Source organism: Amaranthus tricolor, chromosome 2, assembly GCF_026212465.1.
Source record: "Amaranthus tricolor cultivar Red isolate AtriRed21 chromosome 2, ASM2621246v1, whole genome shotgun sequence".
NCBI lineage: Eukaryota > Viridiplantae > Streptophyta > Magnoliopsida > Caryophyllales > Amaranthaceae > Amaranthus > Amaranthus tricolor.
The window spans coordinates 32,495,154-32,520,263 of record NC_080048.1 but is presented as its reverse complement, the minus strand read 5'-3'; the positions used below and the strand labels follow the sequence as shown (position 1 = coordinate 32,520,263).

General features: G+C 31.6%; 4 protein-coding genes across 4 annotated transcripts; 1 reads left to right on the top strand and 3 right to left on the bottom strand.

Moving 5' to 3' along the window:
- Positions 1-93: 93 nt before the first annotated feature.
- LOC130805376 (protein PELPK1-like) lies at positions 94-1,360 on the bottom strand. The gene has a single exon (XM_057670147.1). The coding sequence runs from the start codon at positions 1,273-1,275 to the stop codon at positions 244-246; it is 1,032 nt and encodes a 343-aa protein (XP_057526130.1). The 5' UTR covers positions 1,276-1,360; the 3' UTR covers positions 94-243.
- A 3,073-nt stretch (positions 1,361-4,433) lies between these two features.
- LOC130805733 (uncharacterized) lies at positions 4,434-18,809 on the bottom strand. The gene is made up of 6 exons (XM_057670518.1): positions 18,241-18,809; positions 18,031-18,101; positions 16,978-17,036; positions 16,644-16,925; positions 7,440-7,552; positions 4,434-5,878 (listed from the first exon to the last, which is right to left on the bottom strand). Exons 1-6 carry the CDS (start codon positions 18,689-18,691, stop codon positions 4,551-4,553), a joined length of 2,304 nt encoding a protein of 767 aa, XP_057526501.1. The 5' UTR covers positions 18,692-18,809; the 3' UTR covers positions 4,434-4,550.
- LOC130805374 (NAD(P)H-quinone oxidoreductase subunit L, chloroplastic) lies at positions 12,574-15,365 on the top strand. The gene is made up of 5 exons (XM_057670146.1): positions 12,574-12,784; positions 12,867-12,956; positions 13,921-14,028; positions 14,213-14,307; positions 15,031-15,365. Exons 1-5 carry the CDS (start codon positions 12,662-12,664, stop codon positions 15,185-15,187), a joined length of 573 nt encoding a protein of 190 aa, XP_057526129.1. The 5' UTR covers positions 12,574-12,661; the 3' UTR covers positions 15,188-15,365.
- Positions 18,810-19,954: 1,145 nt separating the features above from the next.
- On the bottom strand, positions 19,955-24,794 carry LOC130805373 (uncharacterized). Its single transcript, XM_057670145.1, has 6 exons — positions 24,576-24,794; positions 23,898-23,978; positions 22,821-22,949; positions 22,497-22,559; positions 21,556-21,683; positions 19,955-20,457 (listed from the first exon to the last, which is right to left on the bottom strand). Exons 1-6 carry the CDS (start codon positions 24,681-24,683, stop codon positions 20,265-20,267), a joined length of 702 nt encoding a protein of 233 aa, XP_057526128.1. The 5' UTR covers positions 24,684-24,794; the 3' UTR covers positions 19,955-20,264.
- Between the last annotated feature and the right edge of the window lie 316 nt (positions 24,795-25,110).

The following is a 25,110-nucleotide window of genomic DNA, read 5'->3' as shown; positions in this document are numbered from 1 at the left end:
TATATATATATATATATATATATATATATATATATATATATATATATCAATCCAAAAAAAAATAATAAAATTTATTGCTAATTGCTATCACCATAACTAATTGATCCAATGTTAAAGCCAAAGAAAATCATACACACAAAAGCATAATACTATGATCATACAAATAAAAACACACATTCAACTGAGATGTCAATAAATTTACGAATGAATAATAAAAAATATTGCACAATATCTTTAAGCACTTCATGGTTTGCTTGGGACACTCGAGAATGTGGGCTTTGAAATTTCTGGGATTACAGGTTTAGGAAGCTCCGGCAAGGTGGGCTTAGGAAGTTCAGGGATACTGGGTTTTGGAACTTCATGAACCTTTGGTTTTGGTATCTCGGGTAGTTGGGGCTTAGGAAGTTCGGGCACAGTAGGTTTTGGAAGTTCATGTACTTCGGGTTTTGGTATCTCAGGTAAGGTAGGCTTAGGAATTTCAGGAAGAACGGGTTTTGGAAGATCATGCACTTCTGGTTTTGGTATCTCAGACAAGTTAGGTTTAGGAATTTTAGGCATAATTGGTTTTGGGAGGTAATGTAATTCTGGTTTTGGAATTTCGGGTAGGGTGGGTTTAGAAATCTCAGGCACTATAGGTTTTGGAAGTTCATGCACTTCTTGTTTTGGTATCTCAGGTAAGGTGGGCTTAGGAATTTCAGGTACAGGTTGATTTTGAAGTCCATGAACTTCAGGTTTTGGTAATTCGGGTAAGGCGGGCTTAGGAATTTCATGTACACTAGGTTTTGGGAGTTCATGCACGTCTGGTTTTGGCAGCTCGGGTAAGGTAGGGTTTGGAATCTCGTGTACAATAGGTTTTGGTAGATCATGCATGTCTGGTTTCGGTAGCTCGTGCAAGGTGGGCTTAGGAATTTCATGTACAATAGGTTTTGGAAGTTCATCCGCTTCATGTTTTGGTAGCTCGGGCAATGTGGGTTTTGGAATTTCAGGCACACTAGGTTTTGGAAGTGCATGCATGTCTGGTTTTGGCAACTCGGGTAAGGCAGGCTTAGGCAGCTCATGCATATTTGGTTTTGGTAGCTCGGGCAAAGAAGGCTTAGGAATCTCTGGCACATGTGCTTGTGGAAGTTTAGGCACTTCATGTTTTGGTAACTCCGGTAAAGTGGGCTTTGGAAGTTCGGGCACTTCTAGAAGGCGACGAGCTTCCACCGACACATTGATATTGCTCATCAAGCAACCAACAACCAACGAAACAAAAATAAACAAACGAGTACACATGGTTGAAGCTTAAAGAATTGATTAAACCAGCTAATTGAGTATAGATTAATGAGAAGGTAAAAAAACTTATTCAAGTTGTTTTGCTTAGGATATGATGAAATGAAAGTTGCTTAGGGATATTTATAGAATGAGATGAGGAAAACTAGAAATAGAAAGGTCCAATAAAATGAGTTATGTGATCAACATTGATCAACTGCTCTTACCTGTGATTATTACACAAATGCGTTAGGAAAAAAAAACATTACACCAAATACCTAGCTGTCTTTTGATATAATAAAATAAATCAAAGAAAATTAGTGTTAGTTATTGGATAATAACTTTATATATCTTAATGTAGTTACGTTTCTTGTTAAACCATTAACCTAAAAAAAAGACTATTTTGTAACTTTGATAGATTATATCTACAGTGTAAAAAAGCACTATTCAATTTATATAGTACTAGGATTTGAGGAGGGATGAAAGATGATGATTTATACACATAAAGAAGGCGTCACAAAGATCTTAGATAAAGAGATTCCTGCGACGACAGAGAATGAGTGAAGCTAAACGTGTAAGCTTGTATCGCACATCACAAGTTGGACCATTAGCATTAGAAAAAAACTAGATAAATAAATATATAAATAAATGAGTAAATAATGTTAGAAATGTTTAATAATCAAGTGAATATTTTGTAATTCGTTTAACATAATTAAGTAATTATACAACGAGATGTTAATTTAGTGGACATTAAGTAACGTATATGTTTTACTAGAGACCAATAAATGTCATAGGACTGTTAGATGATAGTTGTCCGAGCTTAATATTGCTAATTCTATTAGGTCACACTGTATCAATATGTAAGACCAACTTTATGTGTTTGGATTTATATTAGTCTAGGTTCATGTAATTAATCTAGTTGAACTAGATATTACTCATGTCACTTAATATAATATAATGGTTATATATTAAATTTGTAATTATGTTGTGTAACTCCTAATTTATTATGGGAGTGAAATAAGGATTTTATGAGCATACTAATGTTTTCTTATAACCTACTAAGAAAAGGAAAAGTTTGTTTGAATTGCCCATTAAAACTCATTTCATCTTTTAATCACTTAATATAATTAGTTTTGAGAGCATAGAACCGTACACTTTGAGAATAAGGGATGTAATATAAGCTTCTTATTAAAAGTGAGTTTTTGTGACTTAACATAATCTTAATACAAGATTATAATCTTTTAAGGAAAACAAAGTGAGACTAAAGTACATGAGTTGTATACACACAAAATTAGTTTAAGAATTGTTCTTAAAATGTACTAGTATACGGGGTCTTTCAGACATTGTTGGTGGACTATACTAGAGAACTTCATTTGCAGTTCTTATCTCGTGGTTATATTTTACTAGTGGATTCACGCTACAAAGGTATAATCTCATGTCAATAATTAAGTCTTGAAAAGGTTTTAGTTTTTCCGCTTGTTAAAAATTAATAGTACTAGAACCCTACAAATAAATGATCATGTAATAGGCTAAGAACAAAAACAGAAATGGACAAGTTAGAAAAGAGCTACTTACAATCTTAGTATATACTTCCTCCGTTCTGAAATACTCGCACCCAATAGTGACATATTATATGAAAAAATATTACTATCAATAGCAAGTATAATGCAACAAAAAAAACTATAAAAGAATATTTGGAAATTCATCTTAGAGAAGAGCTACTTACTTAATAGTAGAATTGTTTTGGACATTTTTTTAATCCGAGCAAATATTTACATGAGACTCAAAATAAAGTACTAATTTAATTTGCTCTATTAATCTAAAGAGTAAATCAACAATATTCACTACTTTGGAGCAGAAAATCAATAACATGTGACAACTGATGCATATTATGTATCCAAGTAAAACTACTCCTATTTAAAAAAAAAAAACAAAAATTAAAATCAATAATATAAATTTTAATTTTACTGATTTTTCTACGATAATATCATATTTTATTAACCAAAAATAATACCAATTTAAAGAGGCATTTGCCTAGAATAATACCAACTTTTATTGATCATTGTTTATTTGACAAAAAACAAAAATAAAGTAATGGTTAAACAAAAACTTGTAGTATAATTTAGAAAAATACTTCTAAATTTATTATTCGTTGTTAATTAAAAGCTAGTATTATTGTGGAAAAATTTATAAAAGATTTTTCTTGGAAATATAATTATAAAAAAATTACCCCACCAAAATCGATCGCCCTTAAACAAAAATTAGGTACGCCATTTATTTTATGTATATTATAAAAAATAGAGCCCATCATAATAACTTGCTCAATTTTAGAGTCTTGCATTGGGTTTTATTTATGGAAATTCATGTTTTTTCAGTTTACAATTGCCATTCCCGAGAACTATAAAACTCATTGCACGCAAGACTCCTTACAAGACTAGCTTTGTTGACATCCTAATATAATCTATGTCAAAATAAAATGTACTTCTATAAACTAATTACTAAACCGACTCTTAGTAAAGTCATGAGTTTTATTTTTAATTAGCTTATCTATTTCCTTAGCCTACCCTATAATCAGATAAAAAGTAAATGGCGTGCAAACAAATAATTCATCACACATATATTGATTTACATTATGGTATAGTTTATAGATAAGAATACAATACAACTTAAAATTTATTAATTAATAGTGTTAAAGGTCAAACGAAACACTTAGCTTATATATGTTGAATAAGAGGAAATATATAATTGTCTTTGAACTAACGAGTTAAAAGTTATAACAAAACATGCAAATTTGTTAATTTGCTACAATGCATGAATTAATTAAATCTTACGTAATAATCTAATGACATGTTAATTATAGGCTTATAACAGTCCTGCATACTGTTATACAAGACAAGCTATCTATGGACCTCCAAATGATTTGTTAAATATTATTGTGAATCAGAGAATTTTTTTTTTTCGGTCTACTGGCCTGTAATTCGAAAAAAAAAATAAATCATAGCTATAGTAAGGAGATCAAAGTGTAGATGATGTATTTAAAAAATTAGATGATGTATTATATAAAGAATAAAAGGATATAGAAAGTACAAAATATATATCAAGCCAAAAAAATTAAACAAAAATATATTGCTAATTGCTATCTCCATAGCTAATTGATCCATAGTTTAAGCCAAATAAAATCATAGAGACAAAAGCATAATACTATGATCATATAAATAAAAACACACATTCAACTAAGTTGTTTCTTAATAAATATAAGGGTGAACAATAACAAATATTTCACAATATTTTTAAGCACTTCATGGTTTGCTTGGGACACCCGGGAATGTGGGCTTGGGAATTTCTGGCATTACAGGTTTAGGGAGCTCTGGCAAGGTGGGCTTAGGAAGTTCGGGCACAATAGGTTGTGGAAGTTGATGTACTTGGGGTTTGGGTATCTCGGGTAAGGTAGGCTTAGGAATTTCAGGCACAATAGGTTTTGGAAGATCATGCACTTCTGGTTTTGGTATCTCAGGCAAGGTAGGCTTAGGAATTTCAGGCATAATTGGTTTTGGAAGGTCATGTAACTCTGGTTTCAGAATGTCAGGCAAGGTGTGTTTAGGAATCTCAGGAACTATAGGTTTTGGAAGATCATGCACTTCTAGTTTTGGTATCTCAGGCAAGGTAGGCTTAGATATTTCAGGTATAATTGGTTTTGGAAGGTCATGTAATTCTGGTTTCGGAATCTCAGGCAAGGTGGGTTTAGGAATTTCAGGAACTATAGGTTTTGGAAGTTCATGAACTACCGGTTTTGGTATCTTAGGTAAGGTAGGCTTAGGAATTTCAGGTACAATTGGTTTTTGAAGTCCATGGACATCTGGTTTTGGTAGCTCAGGTAAGGTGAGCTTAGGAATTTCATGTACACTAGGTTTTGGAAGTTCATGTGTTTTTGGTTTTGGCAACTCGGGTAAGGTAGGCTTTGGAATCTCATGTACATTAGATTTTGGAATTTCATGCACTTCTGGTTTTGGTAGCTCAGCTATGGGCTTTGGAATTTCATAAACAATAGGTTTTGGTTGCTCGTGCAAGGTGGGCTTAGGAATTTCATGTACATTAGGTTTTGGAAGTTCACGCGCTTCATGTTTTGGTAGCTCGGGCAATGTGGGTTTTGGAATTTCAGGCACATTAGGTTTTGGAAGTGCATGAAAGTCTGGTTTTGGCAACTCGGGTAAGGTAGGCTTAGGCAGCTCATGCATATTTGGTTTTGGTAGCTCGGGCAAAGAAGGCTTGGGAATCTCTGGCACATGTGGTTGTGGAAGTTTAGGCACTTCATGTTTTGGTAACTCTGAAAAAGTGGGCTTTGGAAGTTCAGGCACTCCTAATTTTGGTATCTCGGGCAAGGTGGGTTTTGGAAGTGCAGGCAAATCTGGTTTAGGAATTTCCGAGACATGTACTTCTAGGAGTCGACGAGCTTCCACTGGCACATTGCTTGTGCTCATCATGCAAGCAACAACCAACGCAACGAAGATAAATATACGAGTACACATGGTTGAAGCTATGAACAATTGATTAATTAAACAAGCTATAATTGAGTATAGACTAATGAGATAAGCTAAAGAAAATTGTTCTAAGTTATCTTTATTTCTTTAGTTTTGCTTAGGATATGATGAAATGAAAGTTGATTAGGGATATTTATAGTGAGATGAGGAAACTAGAAATAGAAAGGTCCAATAAAATGAGTTAGGTGTAAGAGGTTGATCAATATTGATCAACCGCTCTCACAATTACACAAATGCATCAAGAAAAAAACATTACACCAAACACCTAGCTATCTTTTTGATATAATAAAGTAACAAAATTAGCATTAGTTATTAGATATTAACTTGAGATAATCTTAATGTAGTTACGTTTCTTGTTAAACTAAGTTAAACAACAATAGGTTGGTCGGGGCGTGTTTGGATTTTACTTCCAAGCATTAAATGAAAAATTATTGTCAATAATACAAACTTTCACTGATTTTCTATAATAATATACTTACGTTTGATTAAGCATGAATAATACCAACTTAAAGAGGTGTTTGTCCAGAATAATACCAACTTTTGTTTGTAGTAGATTATTTGACAAAAAAAAACAAAAGTAAATTAATGTCTAAACAAAAATTGATATATTTCTAGGAAAACATGTCTAAATTGATAGTATTTATTGTTAATTAAAAGTTGATATTATTATAAGAAAATTTGTAAAAATTTATATTATTCAATGTAATTCTTCTTACAAAGATATTATAAAAAAATTGTCCCACCAAAAGTGAGCGTTCTTTAGCTATTACTCATTTAAGTAAAAATTTTATTAATATTAAGTCATTTTACATATAACACCAAAACTAAAAACACAAAATTTTACAAGAGACCGTCTTACTATGAGGCGGATGCTAATGAGCTGACTCAAATTCAAAATTTTTTTTTAAAAAAATTAAATTTGACATTAAAGATATTTATTTAGACTTTAAAATAATTTCAACTTAAAGTATACATTAAATGAATCAATTAAAATAAAAATTTTCAATTTTTACCTGTAATTGATCAATTCTGACATCAAAGTGATCAATTTCAACTTAAAGTATACATTAAATGAATCAATTAAAATAAAAATTTTCAATTTTGACTTGTAATTGATCAATTCTGACATCAAAGTGATCAATTTCAACTTAAAGTATACATTAAATGAATCAATTAAAATAAAAATTTTCAATTTTGATCTGAAAGTGATCAATTCTGACATTAAAGTGATCAATTTTTACTTACAAGTTTATAACCTTAAATGGATCAATTATGATTTCTTTTAAAGTCTTCATTTTCGACGTTAAAGTGATCAATTCATACTTTAATTAAAGTGATCAATTATATATAAAGTGATCAAATAAATGATCAGTTATAATTTTTAAAAGAAATCAATTTTGACCTTAAAGGTATCAATTGTAATTTTAAATTGATTAATTATTAATTGCGTATTTTAAAAAATTATAATTAGATCGATTGAGCTATTTGTCTATCGGTAAGCGATCTCTCGCAAAATCCGCTAAAATAAAATTAGAGGTAGTTCAACACATACAGAGAGGTAGGTACAAGCATGAAGCTCTTAAAATCATGAAGCTCTTAAAATCAGATAATGTTATTCAGCATGGAGTTTATCAATGGTTGCTCAACTACCAGTATTTCTAGAGGAAGTACAATATGACTTGCAAGATTTTACTCGTCCAGATCCTTCCATTCCACTTTCATGATGCTTGTAAGTTCTAAAAGCAAATGTCACATTCACATAGCTAGAAAGTTTGACCATGAAATATGAGCATTAATTAATAGGGAATATAATAATATTACTAATTATATAATATTATCAAAATGAGTTTATGTGTATTTATAATTATTTACATATCTATACTAATTTTTGAATTTTTTTTCCGTCATATGACATGAAATTAAAAAATAACTTGATTCTAGAATCAATGTTTTGATAGTGAATTTTTTTTTTCAAAAATGTGCACTTGCCGTTATATCGATTTTTTAATGATAAGAACAAGCAAATCTAGGCTCAGGCCTGTTAAGGTAATGATTGGGGTAATATGATTATTAGTCTTATTAATATTGAATTGTATAATTTCCTTTGTGTTTGTTGAGTTGGATGACACATGAAGGTGAATAAGGTTAGATTTCGGGTTTTAATAAAGAGGTTAGGAGTTGCAAATATGTGCAAAAAAGATCATTGGCACACTTGTGAGAATTAGGGTAATATGATTATTAATCTTGGGATTTTGCTTGTTTAAGGGGATTGTTTGAGATGAATGAGGTTGTTGATGAGGTGTTTGTTATAATGGAGTTGGGATGGACAATGGTACTCAACATTTCATTTATGGATGACCATGGGGCATTATGTGTGTTCTTGTTGTTCTACAAGTACCTTTGAGAGGGACTTGACATGGGTTCATATGGTGGATGATTGTCTCATTTTTCGACAGCTCATTTCATGTTTATTTTCTTGGATCCTACTTTATCTAAGAAATGCGTCGAGATCATGTCATCATTATTGTGTTTAATCGTAGTTGATTAAACTTCAGTTGATGATTTTGTTGGTTTAGTGGATTTCAATGTTGGTGAAGGCTTTGTGGATTGTAATTCTGAGACAAGGCAATGTGGGTGTCTTGGTGGTTTGGCTTGTAGTTAGATAAATGGGTTGTTTGGATCGCAACAATCGTATACACTATGGGAGCTATGTGCATGGCTATAATGGGAATCATTGGAATAACACAATAGCATGTCAATTTGGTTGGTAAGAATTCATTGGTGAGGTGTAGTCTTATGTGTAGTAATGGAATGGTGTTATGGAAATGTGTACATTGATATAAGGTTGTTACACTTTTACGACTTGATAGCTTGTAGCTTGATTGTCCTGAATGAAGTGCATACTTTTATGAATCCAAAGGGATTATGTGTAGAGTTGTGTTTGTTGTTGGTTAAGTTTGAGTGTGGCTTAAACTAGGTTAGTTGATTTTATTGGTCATGGTTTGACACCTTTGGTATGGTGGTTGTTGAGATTAATGGAGACTTGATCAATGCACTAAATTGATTGTGCATTTATCTGTAACTTATGTTATGTGTGATTTAAGTGAGTAACTTAATGTGTGTGATTGATGATGGTGTTTAAAAGCATGGTTTAATTCATAAATTAATGAAGGAATTAAATAAGTAACTTAAACATGAGGTTTATGGTGGCATGATGAATGGTAGAATTAATGAGGAATTGCATCAGGTATGATTTAGTGTAAAGTGCCTTGAACGAGACAAGAAAAGCATCCTAGGTGCCTTGTTCGAGCATGGAGATCAGAAGAAGTTAGAGAGCAGCACCTGTGCTCGAACGAGCATACATCCGCTCGAACGAGCACCTTGTGCCCTGATGGTCAGAAGCTGTTTTCAAAGGCTGCTCGAATGAGCACTTCTATGGCTTGAACGAGCAGCTGGTTTGTGATTAACATTGGATCTTGTTTCGACTCTTTGAATGCTTGGAGCTGCTTTATTCCTATTAATTCATAGCTTTAATGTATTGAATGTTGATTAATGTATGATCCCCTATAAATAGGGAGCTCTCATTTACATCCTAACTCATCAAACACAAATCCCAAGCCTAAACACATAGACTTTACATTCTCTTACTCAATTTGTAATACTTCGTTGTAAGAGTTGTAGTACTCCATTGTTATTGTATGAACATGAAACTACACAACACGGAGGATGTAGCCATCATTGGGTAAACCTCTTTAAATCCTTGTGTTCTTTTGCATTGCTTAATTTCCTCTTTAAATATTGTTATACTCATTATAAATTAAATTGGTTCATCAAGTTACTTTGAACCTTGCGATCTTGGTGATATTAAAGGTTAAGTCTTGTACTTAGACTCTAATCAAACAATCATTTCAGTGGTGATTTGGTTTAAGATGGTTTGACGCTCTTGGTAGGATGCTGACACTTGTTTGAGGTGGTGACATCTTCGTTTGAGATGGTATCATTCTTGTTGTCAATGATGGGTATTTAAGTGCATCCTTGCGATAAAATTATTTTTGGAAAATAATTGATTGTGTGGTGTTTTGGCAAAAATGTTTATTTCGTCAAGGTGAAAAATTGTCAGTTGTTACTCCATAATTGATCATTTGGTGTGATTTAATATGAGTATTGATGTATAAAGTAGGACATGAGGAAATTCGAATGTTACAAAAGGTGTAAGGGGAAGAAAGAAAGACATGCTTCTACTGAAGACTTGCTGCTAAATAATTGTAGAGATGGTCTTGAAATTATTTCGCATTTATATAGAAGATTCAAAAGTAAATAGTCTCTCTTTCCTTTTAATGCTAAAGTCCACGTGAGCATATGTACGTAATTACTTTGTTGATTGATAACCCTTGTATATAAATACTCTTGTATCATCATTAATTATCAATTCTTATGATCAATCTAGTAAGAGAGAGCCACAAAATGACTAGAATTTAGATTAGAATTGGTGTGTCTAATTCTCTTCAAAATTCAATTAGAGATTGCACTTTATTTATAGAGTTGGATTATATATTGTAGTTAACAACTCTAATCATAAAAAAATGGCATACCAATTGTTATGGTTGAGGTTTTATATTCGAAAAACAAGTTGTTTATGGAACTTTCTCCATCTCTTACAACTTGTGTATTTTTTTTTTCTTATTATTTTCAATCAATGCTATATTCGTTGTTGCCTTTGGCTCTAACATTGATTATGGTCCAAACTTGGCATTCTATTGAAATACATCAGGGCTTATCTGTTTTTGCTTTCTACTGAATGACTAAACTATGAATGACCACTTAGAGTATTTGAAAAAAAATAAACCTTTTTTTTTTAAAATAATTCTAAAATAAGTTTTGGAAAGTTTTAATTCTGGAAATAAACATAAGGCAGATCTAAAGCGCGTCTAATTAGATTCAAACCCAGACCCAAACCCTTTTATTTTTTATAGATTTAGACCCGGATTTAAATCCTAAGGGTCCAAAATTTTCAGACCTAAATCTAGATCCTCTAAATTTGATGGGTCTAGTGTCCATTATAAATCCTTAATAGGTCTAAACAAAGTCTCTTTAATTGTTAAATTTAAATCTTTTATAACTCATTCATACCCTAAAAAAAACCCAATTTTCAATTGCTTTCAACCCCTTTAAAAATTCAAATCGATTTAACATGTTGCAAATATAAAAACTCATAACATAATTTTTCTAATTGTCGATAGAAATCATTTTTTTCAATCAAAGGTCAGTATACTAATTCAATTATTCTTAATTTTTGTAGTCTCATTGATTTATGGTTGGTGTTTCAAAATCAAAGACACATACTTGTCAATTATTTTTTTATTCATCCAATCCAAACCCTTAAAAAAAACAGATGTAAAGGTGAATCTAACAAAATCCTAAACCCATGACCATCCCAACTACCAACAGTTTAAACAAAGTAAATCAATCAATAACTAACATTTGAATAGTGAATAGTCATTCTTCAAAAAAAAGCTATCACAAATTTGTCAAAGTAAGAAAAAATACAGAGGAGTAAAAAAACAATGCAATTTACTCCCTCATATTCCCATCAAATATTTATTTGTTTATTTGCACTATTAACTAGATACTCTTTAATTTATTTTCAATCTATAAGTTAAAACATAGTCAAGTGAGATTTTATTTTCTTCGTCTCAATGTAATTTTATTGATATTAAATCCTTATAATTTTTAACCAATCATAATTAAATATATTTAGGATTAAAATTATGGATCGACAAATTTGTAAAATTAACATTTAAGTTGAATAGGAAGAATTATTTTTTATGTATTGAAGTGACCTATCTAAAATGACTAGTTTGTTTCACAATGAGGAAATTTTATTTTAAGAAATTAGTTTTTTGTGACCTTCATTACATTAACACAAAATGTTGTATGAGACGGTCTCATTGAGAGACGCGCCTCATATATGAGCTATGTAGCATGTATAAAATGTTTAATATATTTTATGATAATATGAGCTCTTTGTTTGAGATCGTCTTACTGAGAGACAGTTTCTCACTAAAATAGCTCTTATATCTAAATAGTGTATAAATAATAATAATAATAATAATAATAATAATAATAATAATAAAAGTGAAAAAAAATTTACATAAAAAATGTTAGGCCTCATTTCCATGTAAGAAAATGTAACAAATCTTATATGAATAAAAAAAAAAGTCTACATGATAGCATTGAACTTTTATGAAATGCCAATGGTAGTGCTTTTGTAAGATTTTTCCACATAGTAGCATTCAATTTATGTCTTCTCTAACTGTCGTAGCATTTTTCGTTAAATTCTTCTCAATTTCCGTTAATTCACAATTTTGACGTTTCCACCCTTATTAGGGGTTGGTTGTTGTCTTTATAATTTGCCCTAAACCATTTTTATGCTCTTAAATGTTTAATTCACTATTTTGAAATGTAATTCACCGTTTAATTCATTAATGCTATCAAATATTAGGGCAAATTATAAAGACAACAACCAATATTTAATAAGGGTAGAAACGTCAAAATGATCAATTAAATGAAAAATTGACAAGTATTCAATGAAAAATATTACGGCAGTTTGATAAGGCATAAACTAAATGCTACCATATAGAAAATTTTTACAAAATACTATCGCTGACGTTTGGTAAAAGTTTGATGTTATCATCTGAAATTTCCTTATAAAAAAAATTGTAGCAAATTCAGGGCATGAATTTATGATGTAATTATATACTAGTAACCAAGAGGCACACAATTCTTGTAAGTAGATGTAGGCCACATATGCTTACCATGGAAATAATAGAAAGTGAATAGAAGAGATAAGGCTACTCAGCTACACCAAAAAAATGAGTAATCCAATAAGCCTACACTTGCAGCCTCTCAAAGCTCTTCCTTCTTTCTCATATTCAAAATGCAGACCTGTTTTTCCCATCAGTTGTACACACAAGTTTCTCTGCTCTTCAAAACTGGTATGTCCTCCTTAAAAAATGTGAATTTAATGGTGATTTAATCTGTTTTTGAGCTTTAATTAGTATTTTGATTTGTGAACAGAGTAATGGAAGCATTTTAGTGGGACCCAGCAAGAAATTTGAGCTTAAATCCAATTGGGTGTTTCAACAACTGGGATTTTTGGCACTCACTGTATGTTAAATTCATTTTCAACACAATTGATTGATTTCTTTCTTGGAGTATTTCTGTTTGTTTACCATTGGAATATAATCCATATGTGATACTACATCGGAAAAGTTAAAAACAAATTAACTAATATAATACTAATTGATTTTGGTATTACGATGAAATCTAATCAAATTTATGTGTAGTTAATTTTTCTGTTCTGTTGGTTTTATTGTATACAAGTTCAAATTTATCATTTACTGATATTAAGAAGCTTATCCTTCTGTCCGGTATTCTATTTCTATGATCAAGTTTGAGGCAAAGTTTTCATTTAAAAAAAAAAACCTTACCATTAGCCTAATATCTATCAAGTAACCAATATAATTAAATGCTTAAGCTGATAGTTAAAACTCTAATATGTGTTATGTTACTTATATACATTATTACGCCTGCTTTATCACTTACCCTGAGTCTTTTGGGCTAGAATTGTTAATGCAACACAAATCTGCCTCGCAACTTGACGCTAATAATTCCATTTAAAAGAGGAGTGGATGAGATTCAAAATCGCACATAGCTCCTAATATCATGTTAAGAGACACATTTTAGCAGAAACGAAAGCTATCGAAGTATCAAAATATGTTATATACTTTATCACAAATGACTCTCGTTTAGGCGTGATTTGAAGCTTGAAGGAAGGTAAACTTACTCTTATAATAATAGTGATCTAGGCCCGGTTTGAAGAGTGAAATGTACCCAACTTTATAGTTATTTGTGATAACCGATAATAAAGAGGTTGTTTCAGGATTTAATGTAACATGAGTTGCTAATCTCATCGCAAATTGCAAATCGAAAAAAGCGAATTATGATTGGTTTTGGGCCATTCTTGGATGAATTTAAGCAAATTGCGAATTAACTGGTGAATCATGTTACAACATTTTGGATTGACACTTTGATTGCCATAAAACAAGATTGAAGTAAAGTTTTGTAACAGGTTGCAGAACCAGCATTAGCAGTGACAGGAGTAAATAATGAGGAAGATATTATTTGGGTTTTGATAAAGGCTGCAGGTGTGGCTTCTGTGTATTTCTTCGTCATGCCAGTAAGAAAAATAAAAACAGATAGTACTTTATTTCTTTTTGCTCTATTTCATAATCAATAATCAAAGCAAAATATATTTGATTAATGGTCTGTCCACTATCTCCTTCAGACTTTAACATGCGAAGAATATTGAATTGACGACTATAATTATGACTAATATTTTTTTTTTTTTTATGTTTTGGCAGCCTATAATCATGAACTGGCTTAGAATCAGATGGTACAAAAGAAATGTACTGGAGATGTACATTCAGTTTATGTGTGTCTTCATATTTTTCCCTGGGTGAGTATATACTTTTATGTTTATAATATTGTCATATTCTCTCAAAATTTCGAAATTTTAAATATGATGATAATTGAATCAAAAAAAATCTTAAATCCTAATCTAGATGTGTAATGTCAGCCATTAATAAAATAATCCTTGAGTTGTTGCATTATTACTGTTAATTAATGTTTTCATAAGGAATGTTTACTAGAATTAAGAAAAATGATATATTTTAATGGTAAATATATTGGTTTACAAGAATCAAAAAATAATAAAGCATTTAAAATATTAATATAAAGTTAGTGGAAAAAATATAAAAATAATAATTATTAAAAAATATTTAAATAAAATTAATAGAAAACATGTGGGGACAATAAGCAATATAAATATGTTAAAATAAAGTTAGTGGAAGATGTATTAGAACCATAAGCATTAATAAAATATTAAAATTAGAATACGTAAATTTAATATTGTTCAAAATTTGTGATATAAATAGAAAAATTATTTATAAGAACAACAAATGAAGCAACTCAAAATAGCAATGAAAACATCATTGAGGAGCGGAAGGAGTAGTACGCAATTACATCTTTAGACTTGGTTTTGAGGGGCGACTCCAAAATAGTATAGAGTGGGGTTAACACTTATCTCTAAAATGTATAAATTCAACTCGACGATCATTTATTTATATAATTTTTTACATAATTCAATGTTAATAAGGCTAATTGAAGAAATGTGATGCAGGGTTTTGCTATGGTCACCTTTTATAAACTTCAGGAAATTTCCAAGGGATCCAGCAATGAAATATCCATGGTCAAAAGTAGAAAATCCAGTACCAATTAAGGGTGGTGGTTATCTCAAATATCCCTGGGCTACTCTTGAGGATTATGAATCCCTCTAATTCCCATTATTAATCTTGTATTCTGATTCATGGCTTATACAAATGTATAACTACTAAAATACCCAATGCACCGTTTTTATAATGATTAACATTTATGAATACTAATGCGCAAATGTAATTATAATTATTTAAGACTTGTAATTTAAATTTATGAAGTTTCATGATTATGTATTTAAAATCATTTTTAAAATATTGAATAATCAATATTTTAATAGTTCTTATTAAGTAACAATTTTTTTATGATAACAAAAATAATTTTCTATTAATTGAATATAATGTTAATATTTTTGTAAGTAAATCAAATTTTCTATTTATTTTGATTTAAAAAAACTATTTTTAAAATTATTTATACACTTCCAAGTTAATTAATACCATATTATTATTAATTTTTTTAATTTTTCTTTTATTTGGCTCAATTATATATTTTTATATGCATAATAAAAAATATATATAAATTTTTATATAAGTACAACATTTATTAATGTAGAGTAAATTCTTTTTAATTATGTTAATTATAATTAGGCTCACACATAAATGAGACATACATAATAAATATTATATTTGACATTTTTTAAAGTCATATACTAACATTTGAAATCAAATGTTATATTCCAAATTAGGCATGTATAATGATATATTATATTTTTAAAACATTCTATATTTAAATCTACCATCAAATATATAATTTTTTTAATAGGGAAACTATTTTTTGTACATGGCTTCTCATCCGATTAAATAATTCCAAATGGCAAGATTCTCATAGTTTTGGCATTTGTTATTTTCCTTCAAAATTAATAGTATTTATGATTATGATTATGATTATAATTATGATTTATGATTATGATAATAATGCTCTGTTTATTGTAATAATTTCTCTAAATTACGCGGTTTCGGACACTTGAAATTCTGCCTATAATCCTCCTTAGATCATAGTTTTGGGAAAGAATAAACTCATTAGGTGTGTATGCAAGTCAATTCTCATTACCTATGGGTTTGTGGGCCAGAGCCTATCGATATCCCATGGATGTCCGCACAAATAGATCCCCAAAATGATTATGTGACGAATTATAACCGCTTAACATAAAAATGTTAAGAATTTTTCTGTTTTATCCAAAAGAAAACATAACTTTTTAAATATTATTACTAACAATTTCTAAATGCTTGAGAGGCAAATGGAAAGAAAAAAGGCATCAAAGTAAAAAAACATTTGTTGTGTGTAATTGTGCACCTATGTTTCTATGACATTGCCTTACTGACCAAATCAGCGTTCTGATATTATGGATTAGAGTGTATAATATATTTTGGGGTCTTAACTATCAGTTTAAACTGTTAGTTGAGTTGATTTCTTGACATTATGGGTTAATAGGTAATCTTGAAAAAACTGGTATTCTTCAAGATTTTCAGGACATGTGCAGTGGGGACTTAAAAGGGTGACGGTGTTGAGAGGTTGGGCAACCCAGACGTTGTAAGATTTGAAATTTCAGACGTCTTGGTTTTTGGCAACTGGAGATTCAGCAGACTAGGTGGCAGCTGAGGTGATGCAACCTTCGGAAGTTGAGGCATTGTGAGATTATAAGAAACTGGCGAGGAAGTCTGTGGCGAATTTGATGAGTCTGGTGCGTCTGGAAATACAAGTGTGTCTTCCGAGTTTAGTGACCCTGGGTCATCTTGTGAGTCTTCCAACATTGTCGAGGGTTGTGTTGCCTCTTCTTGAAGGAGACGAGCATCAACAGTCACACTACTCATCAAGCAAGCAACGAGCATCATACGAAATAAAAACACGCGAGAACCCATGATTTCGAGAATAGCAGATCGTTTTATGTGGAACAGGTTGTGCAATGTTTAAATCCTGAGGTATACTTTCACCAACGTTTAGAATAATTTTATTATGATCTAATATTCAAAGTTTGGCAATGCTATTTTAGAACATAAATAAACCAGAATTAGAAACTTAGAAGTTTTTCTCAATCACTTTTTAAATTGGATTAGAAGAGGAAAAAGAATAAGAAAGTTTCTTGTACTCATAATTCAATCATTAAACATGCATTTAAATCGGGATCACAAGCTAATTAAAGTAATCTAAAAATAACATTTACACAATATTTTGTTGAACTCAGAATATATCGATTTACAGGCAGAGATTGCTAAGTGCTACATTTCCGCTTATTGAAATACAAAAAAGTATCAAAATGTAAGGCTACAATGAACACGAAATATGAGGAGGGAATAAGAATGAAAGAGAATGAAGTATGCAAGCTCAAAAAACTCTTTTAAAATGGAACAAACGAACAAGTATTATAATGTTAGAACTGGCAAATCTGATCAACCGACCAAATGTGTTTTTGATTTAGAAAGTGTTATATCTTGGAAATTATGGTTTTACATGTGTTGTTTGCTTTGGCACTTTTCTGTTTGAAAGCTTGCTTCAATAATAAGAGTGACTTCATACAACCAAAGCATACCACATTATTGACGACGATTCGAGAGAACAACAAGATTAAGTTGTATCTGAAACACGATGACACGATTTGAGTCGAAGAGAAATTGACCAAAATGCAAAACTTAAAACTAACTAGTAAATTAGGAGAAGACTATTATCATCATCATCCCAATGATTCCCCTAAAGGCTGGGTTTGGAGAGGATGGAAAAGAAAACAGACTAATACCCCTATCATGAGGAGGTTGCGATTGAAGATGGCCCCTCAGCTCGAGTATTGCTTGACATATGAGATTCTCACAAAGAAAAAACATGCAAAAGAAAACAGACAATAGAAAAACACAAAAACAAACGAACACAACACCATCTAAAAAGACTATTATGTATATAATTTTATGTTTATAACTTCATAAAGTTCAACAGATGATGCCACAAAGAATACAACCAAATATTCAGTACAAGATGTAAATATAATTTCTGAAAAGTAAATACACTAATACACAACACACACACACTATAATTTCTCAAACCTCCTCCCATCCCTACAAAAGAAATGTGGAGAAAGAATGAAGAAAGAAATTAAAGCATAAGTATTTATGTATCCTTCAAGGTTTGCCCGAGACAGCAGACTTTGGGAGTTCAGGCACAACAGGTTTAGGAAGCTCGGGTACTGTGATTTTGGGAAGCTCGGGCATTGTGACCTTGGGAAGTTCAGGCAATGTAGGTTTAGGGATTTCAGGCATCTTAGGTTTTGGCAGCTCAGGCAATGCAGGTTTAGGAAGCTCCGGAAATGCAGGCTTGGGCACCTCAGGCAATTTGGGTTTTGGTATTTCTGGTATGACAGGTTTTGGAAGTTCGGGCAATGTGGGCTTAGGCAACTCAGGGAACACAGGCTTTGGAAGTTCAGGCAAAGCTGGTTTAGGAAGCTCAGGCAAGGTGGGTTTCGGAAGTTCAGGCACTTCCGGCTTAGAAGCTTCTAGAAGATGACGAGCAGCAATTGGTACTGTCACGGTACTTATCACACAAGCAACAAGTACCATACCAAACAGAAAACCGCGGAAACCCATGGTTTAATATAGCAGAGAAGCAATCACAAGATGAAGAATGATTTAATGAGCTTTTTCAAGAGAGTTTTCTGATTGCTTAGGATATGATGCAAAACTTTCCTTAGGAAGTATTTATAGGTGGAAAAATGGTACAGCTGGATGAACTTAGGTGGAAAAGGTTGTGCATAGTTCAACTTCTCAGCTATATTACTACCAGTACTTGGAAAAATACATGCATGAGGTTTCCTTCTGATGTAATCAGTAATATTCTAGTCTAATACTTGAAACTTGTAGTATGAGATGTCTTGCTTTAACTTTGTAGCAAATCTAAGCATATAAATGATTGGTTAATCAAGATTAGGGCCCACATTACAATTACCAAAGAAACAGTATAGGACAAGCTTAGAGCTTAAAAGAAGCAAAATAATTTTTCAGAATGTAGACTTTAAGAACTTTAGACCAACTATATTGACCAATAAAAAGCAGTTCCTAAACATCTAAATTAATCAAGGAAAGTTATCTTGGTTCAGATGATGGGAACTCTACCATATGATCTAAAAATGGGAAGTGTCCATGTGTCATACTCATGTTCGGGTGTCGAGGACCCAACACGGATACTTGAGCTAAAATGAAAAGTCTGAGTAATGAAGTCTAGGTCTACCCTTCTAGGTAGTTCAACATGGCTGTAAATGTGTCGCTTGACACGTCGGGTTTAGGAATTGAGATTTGTTTTTCCCTCTAGACTCAAGCGGTAACATGAGTTGGGTTTCACCCATATAGGGGGTGTTTGACAATTGGTTTATTGTTAACTTTTTTGTTGGCTTTTGACTTGTAACTTTTTGGTTGGTCAAACAATTAACAAAAGTGTTTAGTATATAACTTTTTAGAAAATTGATTTTTTTTGCAAAAACAAAAACAAATACTCTTTGTAGCTATTTTCGTTGGTTTTTGTTTAGTCTACTTTTTCTCTAATAACATTCAACTAAAAAATATTTTTACCAAACATTACTATAATAATTGGTTCAAACAACTAGCTTAAACAATTAACTATCAGCCAACACTTTTAGTTGGTCAAACTAGCCAACAACTCCGGCTAATAGCCATTAGCCATTTGTCAAACAGGCCCATCCTAACTGCATTAGGTTTACCAAGGTGAATACCTTATAATACAAAATTTGGTAATTAGTTTCCTTTTTCTCCACATTTCTCTTTTTATCCAAATATTTGCTTCCCATTTGAACATGATCACCTCATTATACATGAAAATAATCCTTTTTAAGGAACTTGAGAAATTGATTTTCTTTTAAGTAAATGTCTTCAAGGTTTAGAACTTAGAAGTTTGAACAAAGAAATTCTCTCTTTTCCAAATTCGGTAATCTGTTCATATAAACTACAAGCTATCTTGGCAAATAGCTACCAAATTTAGACGATGGATTCAACAAGTTATCTGCCAAATCTAACAGGGTATTTGGTAGAATGAACAAGCAGCTTGAAAAATCCCAATTGTTTCAGATTTAACAATCACTAACTGCAAAATATGGTTTCGAAGAATATTGTACCCAATGTGATGGACAGGAGCTTGACTGCACGAGTTTTAGAACACCGCTCGTAGCTCACCAGTTTCCAATGCAAATTTTCGATGTTTTGACAAGACAGAGGGAACTTTAACAACTTTAAGTCTTGATAAGAAGTTGGTGCAACTGGGTTCATTTTGTTGTTTTGCAGCATTGAGTATTGTCTGCAACATTTGGAGAGGATCACCATGGCTAACGATCAATATTGCACACCTGCCAACATGTTTAGATTATCAGTTTTATCTACTTTAATGGAATCTCCTTTCGAACTATGATAGACGCTGGTTTATTGAACTAGAATGTACAGTTCAAATTGTTGAACTAGAAAGAAAGAGCAAAAGGGAAAATGAAGGGAACTAAAGGAGTGTGAATAAGAGAGAAATTGAAAATTGGAGAGGATTATGTGATATTCTTGCATAAAAAAGTAGAAAAAATATTATCATCCTTGGGTAACACAACCAAGCCTGTCAACATGAACCAGTAATAAGAACCCTGCAACATAACTTCCCTCCCAACCATAGTGAAAAACTATGATTTTGATTGTAGTAACGGCAATGGCCGCTAAATGAAATTTGCGGTCAATGTTGATGGTTTTATGGTTGTCGTGATCAATATTTGACACGTTGAGCTCAAAAACTTTACGGTTGTGATACACTGATACGAGCTGTATTTTGCACTATGCTTCCAACCAAATGCATATTATAATTCAATAAATAAGAAACTGAACATATATGGCTCCCTAAATGCAGCATGAGAGTTAACTACCACATTTTCGTGCCAAACAATATAGTTCTGACCCTGTTGCATCTAAGATGATCAATTTTCAAAAAGAAATCTTAGGCATTATCTTCGTACAAAAATACTAATAATATATTGTCCACAAATAAGTCATTAACATTTTGTTTGGATTGAATGAATTGGAAAGGAAAGTAACAGGAGGGATTTGAAGGGATAAGATTTCATTTGCTTGGATAACAAATTTGGACGTGCGGAATTTGGAAGGAAGGGATTTGAAGAAATTAGTTCCCTTAATTTTGTTGATGACCAAATCTCTCCACAAGTGGAAAGATTTTGAAAGAAAATGGTTTTTCTCTTCCTCTCCCTTCCTTTCCCTCTTAAACAAACAAGAAAGCTTTTCTTATCCTTCCCTCCCTTCTCATTCCTCCTTTTCTTTTCCGTCCTAAATTCTTATCCAAATATAGTGTAAGAGAAAATAAAAATGCCAATTAACCAGCCAAAGGGGATAGTCAACAAATTGCTCATGAAAAACATTGGAACAATAAATCTAATAGGATGAGCTGGGATGATTACCCTTCAAACATAGTCTCTATTTCTTCCATGGCCTTCAATAGTCGGGAAACAACATCAGCAGCACTTTCTCCACCTTCTTCAGGCTTCTCAAATGGATCTTTCTCGTCGAGCGCCCATATCTCTGGATACTAGTAGCACATAGAAGTAGAAGAAAGTGTCAGGACTCAAGAGAACCGAGAATGAAGATACTGATGTGCAACATTATGATTAGATAACATTTTTGGAATGAAAGGAAGAAAAGGGGAGGGAAGGGAAGGAGAGGGATGATGGGTGAATTTTCCTTTCAAATATTTCCAATGTTGAGAGAAACTGTTTTGTATAAAATAAGAATGAGTTCATACTTCCAAATTTTCTTCCCTCTATTTCCCTTCGATTTCCCTATTTCCTCCAATCCAAACATAGTGCAGAAGTTTATTATCTTATAAACCTAAAGCATCACCTATCAAAAAGAAAAATGAGATTTCACTAGCATTGCTTTTTCATCCCTAAAAACTAATCTAACTTCTAAAGGATAAAATGTCGAGCGGCCACTCTCTTCAGCAACAAAGCTATCCTTCTCATCTATAGTCTATATAGTTACACAGATATCAAAGGTTGAACATGTTCTTTCCCTATAATCGACACATGAATGACTGTTATTCTCAGCAACCTTTCAATAGTCAGTTAAATCGGTTGTCATAATTAAACGGACAAAAAAGAAAATGACTTTCATTATATAGAATCTCTTCATGGTTTCAAATGTCTCTAAACATTATGGAGCACAGAAAAATAAACTTCCTTGAAACTTAAAAATTAACACCTAGAGAAAACTAGAGAAAAGAAAAATTATAAAACTTAACACCCTACTTTGAAAGTGAAATAGTTAAAAAGAGAAAATAAACCAAAAGTGTTGTGCATTGAGGATTCACAAGATATGAAAAGCTTGGAACGCCATAACTTACACGATCATGTGATGCAAGCTCATATGTAGGACCAAAATAACGTTCTCGAAGGTCTTCAAACACCTAAAACAAACTATCAAGTCAACAGCAGGAAAAGGGAATAAAGTGTAGAAGAACAATGCCGCTTCGGTAGCTCAAGCAAGCATTCATTTTAACCATACATATATGTTTATCAATGAATAGGTATTGAAGATGTGAGCATCATTTCATGTATTACGATACTTCTAAGTAAGAGATAATTTATTTCATATAAAATAAAGTGTAAGCTTTGTCATACATCAAGCTTTTAAACTATTTTAGATTTTGAGGCTTGTAGAGCTTTACCTTGCACTGACTACCTTCAAACGGAATATTCAAGACAGAAGCAACTTCTTTAGCAGTATGAGCTGTTCGAGCAAACGGGGAGTAGCAAATGCGAACATTCTCTGATGGAATATTGGCATCCTTCAACTCCTACATTTATGGCCCAAAAATCTAGGTGAGATTGACACATGTAAGAGACATTAAAAGCAAATTTCCTCAAAAAAATATAAACAAAAGCATCCATTTTGTAAATCCAATACTCCTAATAATCTTCACAATATGAGAGTTATACACGATTGGATTGACGCGGCCAAATGAACACTATTATGCCTAAATTTCTGATATGTTCTTGTACAAAAAGAGTCAAAAACAAAAAGATCTATATGAATCAGCTTGAAATTGTATCCACATAGCTACTCAACCATTATGTTTCAGTGAATAATGAATTATTTTAACAATTTAAGGTGATGAGTAAGTTCTCCAATGTCAACCATATTTTATTTTCCTTCAAGGGTTGTAATTTGTACGGTTAGGGTATCACTTTAGGCATTATCTATCTTGTATGAGTAATACCCTCATTGTTGATTGGTTTTGAAGTTTGAACAAATATCATACAACATGAGATTTAATAAACTCTATTCGCTACTAACTTACTAATTTATATGATTACAGAACAGGCACGTCAACAAACTCACCTCACTAACCTTAGAACTAAACCTAAGAGGAATGTGGTTAAGAGCCTAATATATATAATGAACAAAAAAAATGATCATAGACTAAAAATTTCACTGAATTCTCGAGCTGAAATGTAAGAAGTATGCTTATATTGAAGTTGATACTAAAGTCTGAATATCAATTCAATAGCATTACATTTCCTTCTGCCATAGCATGAATTTGAAACAAAAGACAAACCCCTTCACAATGCTTATGTCACTTTGACAGAAATCTCTACGAAAGTTTGAAACATGTCACACATAAAACTAAGCTCATATGAGTTAATCACAAATTATCGAACACTTTTGGACTTAGATTTAAAATCGCATTAAAGAATGGATATGAAGTTTATAAAAGCATGAAACTTGGAGTTGAACAAACTACCTTTAGGAATTGCTCCCCTGCCAATTGTGCTTGGTTGACACCCTCCTCAGCTAATTGGTATTCAGGAAGTATCCCATTTTCCTGGATAAAAGTACATAATTCATTATGATGATTAATGAATTCCAGAATTCTATCCTTTTACAGATGGAATCATAAATTATAAACTTGAGAAATGAAATTTATAGCTCAAATTCTTTAAAGTGTTTCCATTTGATCACACACCAACCCTAATAAACCAATAAAGAACCCAATTAATCAACAATCAAATAAAAGGATGATTCTTTCATTTTAGAAATTGAATCTTCAATTTCAATCATAAACTTGAGAAATGAAATATAATGTTCAAATTTCATAAATTGCTTCCATTTGATCACACATTTTCAACACACATACCTAATAATCCAATGAAAATATCCAATTAATAAACAATTAAATAAAGGATGATATATGTAAAGAACTAAAGAAAAACCAACAAAAAGAAGAAGAAAAACCAACAAAAAGAAGAAACTGAGCAAAACCCGATTCCCATATATGCAATCAAAATGCAAACCCATAACATTACAAAATACTGAAGATTACAAAAGCAATTAGTGTCTTAAAGGCTAGATTTTGAGCACCATATAAAATCGAAAAAGAAAAACAAAATTATGGGCATTCAAAAATGTGTGAGGAAAGAACCAAGGAAGAAACGATGAGGCCTTTCTGGTTAGGAATGCTCTTGCCATGCCTGAGAATCCAGTATTTGTTTCTCAACGATGAAGAAGAAGATAATGATGATGTTGTCATGCTTCCCTGCTTCTTTTGCTCTCACTCCCCTTTCTCGTCACCCAAGATCATTAATGAATAATGAAAATCTCAGATACATTCTCGTAATTGTCGATTCGTCGGGTTTTTTTTTAATAATTTTGGGTTATTAAATGGTTCAAGCACCCGACTTAGTTCGCCCCTTTTTATTTTGTCTTTACCTTTATTTTGGAAAAATTAGTCTGTATAATCTAATTTTAGACCTATTTTTTAATAATAATTTTAATGGAAATTTAATATGATAGCATCGAAATTTTATGAAACGTTAGTGGTAGCACTTTTGTAAGATTTTTTCACACGGTAGCATTCAGTTAATGTCTTATCGAACTGTTGTAGCATTTTCCGTTAAATTCTTGTTAATTTCCATTTAATTCACCATTTTGATGTTTCTACCCTTATTAAGTGTTGG

Coding starts and splice junctions, on each gene's coding strand:
- LOC130805376 (XM_057670147.1), bottom strand. CDS start 1,275: ATGTGTACTCGTTTGTTTATTTTTGTTTCGTTGGTTGTTGGTTGCTTG.
- LOC130805374 (XM_057670146.1), top strand. CDS start 12,662: ATGAGTAATCCAATAAGCCTACACTTGCAGCCTCTCAAAGCTCTTCCT. Junction 12,785..12,866: donor TTCTCTGCTCTTCAAAACTG/GTATGTCCTCCT, acceptor ATTTGTGAACAG/AGTAATGGAAGCATTTTAGT. Junction 14,029..14,212: donor TGTATTTCTTCGTCATGCCA/GTAAGAAAAATA, acceptor ATGTTTTGGCAG/CCTATAATCATGAACTGGCT.
- LOC130805733 (XM_057670518.1), bottom strand. CDS start 18,691: ATGGGTTTCCGCGGTTTTCTGTTTGGTATGGTACTTGTTGCTTGTGTG. Junction 17,037..18,030: donor CATCTGTTGAACTTTATGAA/GTTATAAACATA, acceptor AGTATACCTCAG/GATTTAAACATTGCACAACC. Junction 5,879..7,439: donor TACTTCCTCTAGAAATACTG/GTAGTTGAGCAA, acceptor CTAAGCAAAACT/AAAGAAATAAAGATAACTTA.
- LOC130805373 (XM_057670145.1), bottom strand. CDS start 24,683: ATGACAACATCATCATTATCTTCTTCTTCATCGTTGAGAAACAAATAC. Junction 23,979..24,575: donor GCCTCATCGTTTCTTCCTTG/GTTCTTTCCTCA, acceptor ACTTTTATCCAG/GAAAATGGGATACTTCCTGA. Junction 20,458..21,555: donor ATAGAGACTATGTTTGAAGG/GTAATCATCCCA, acceptor ACATGTTGGCAG/GTGTGCAATATTGATCGTTA.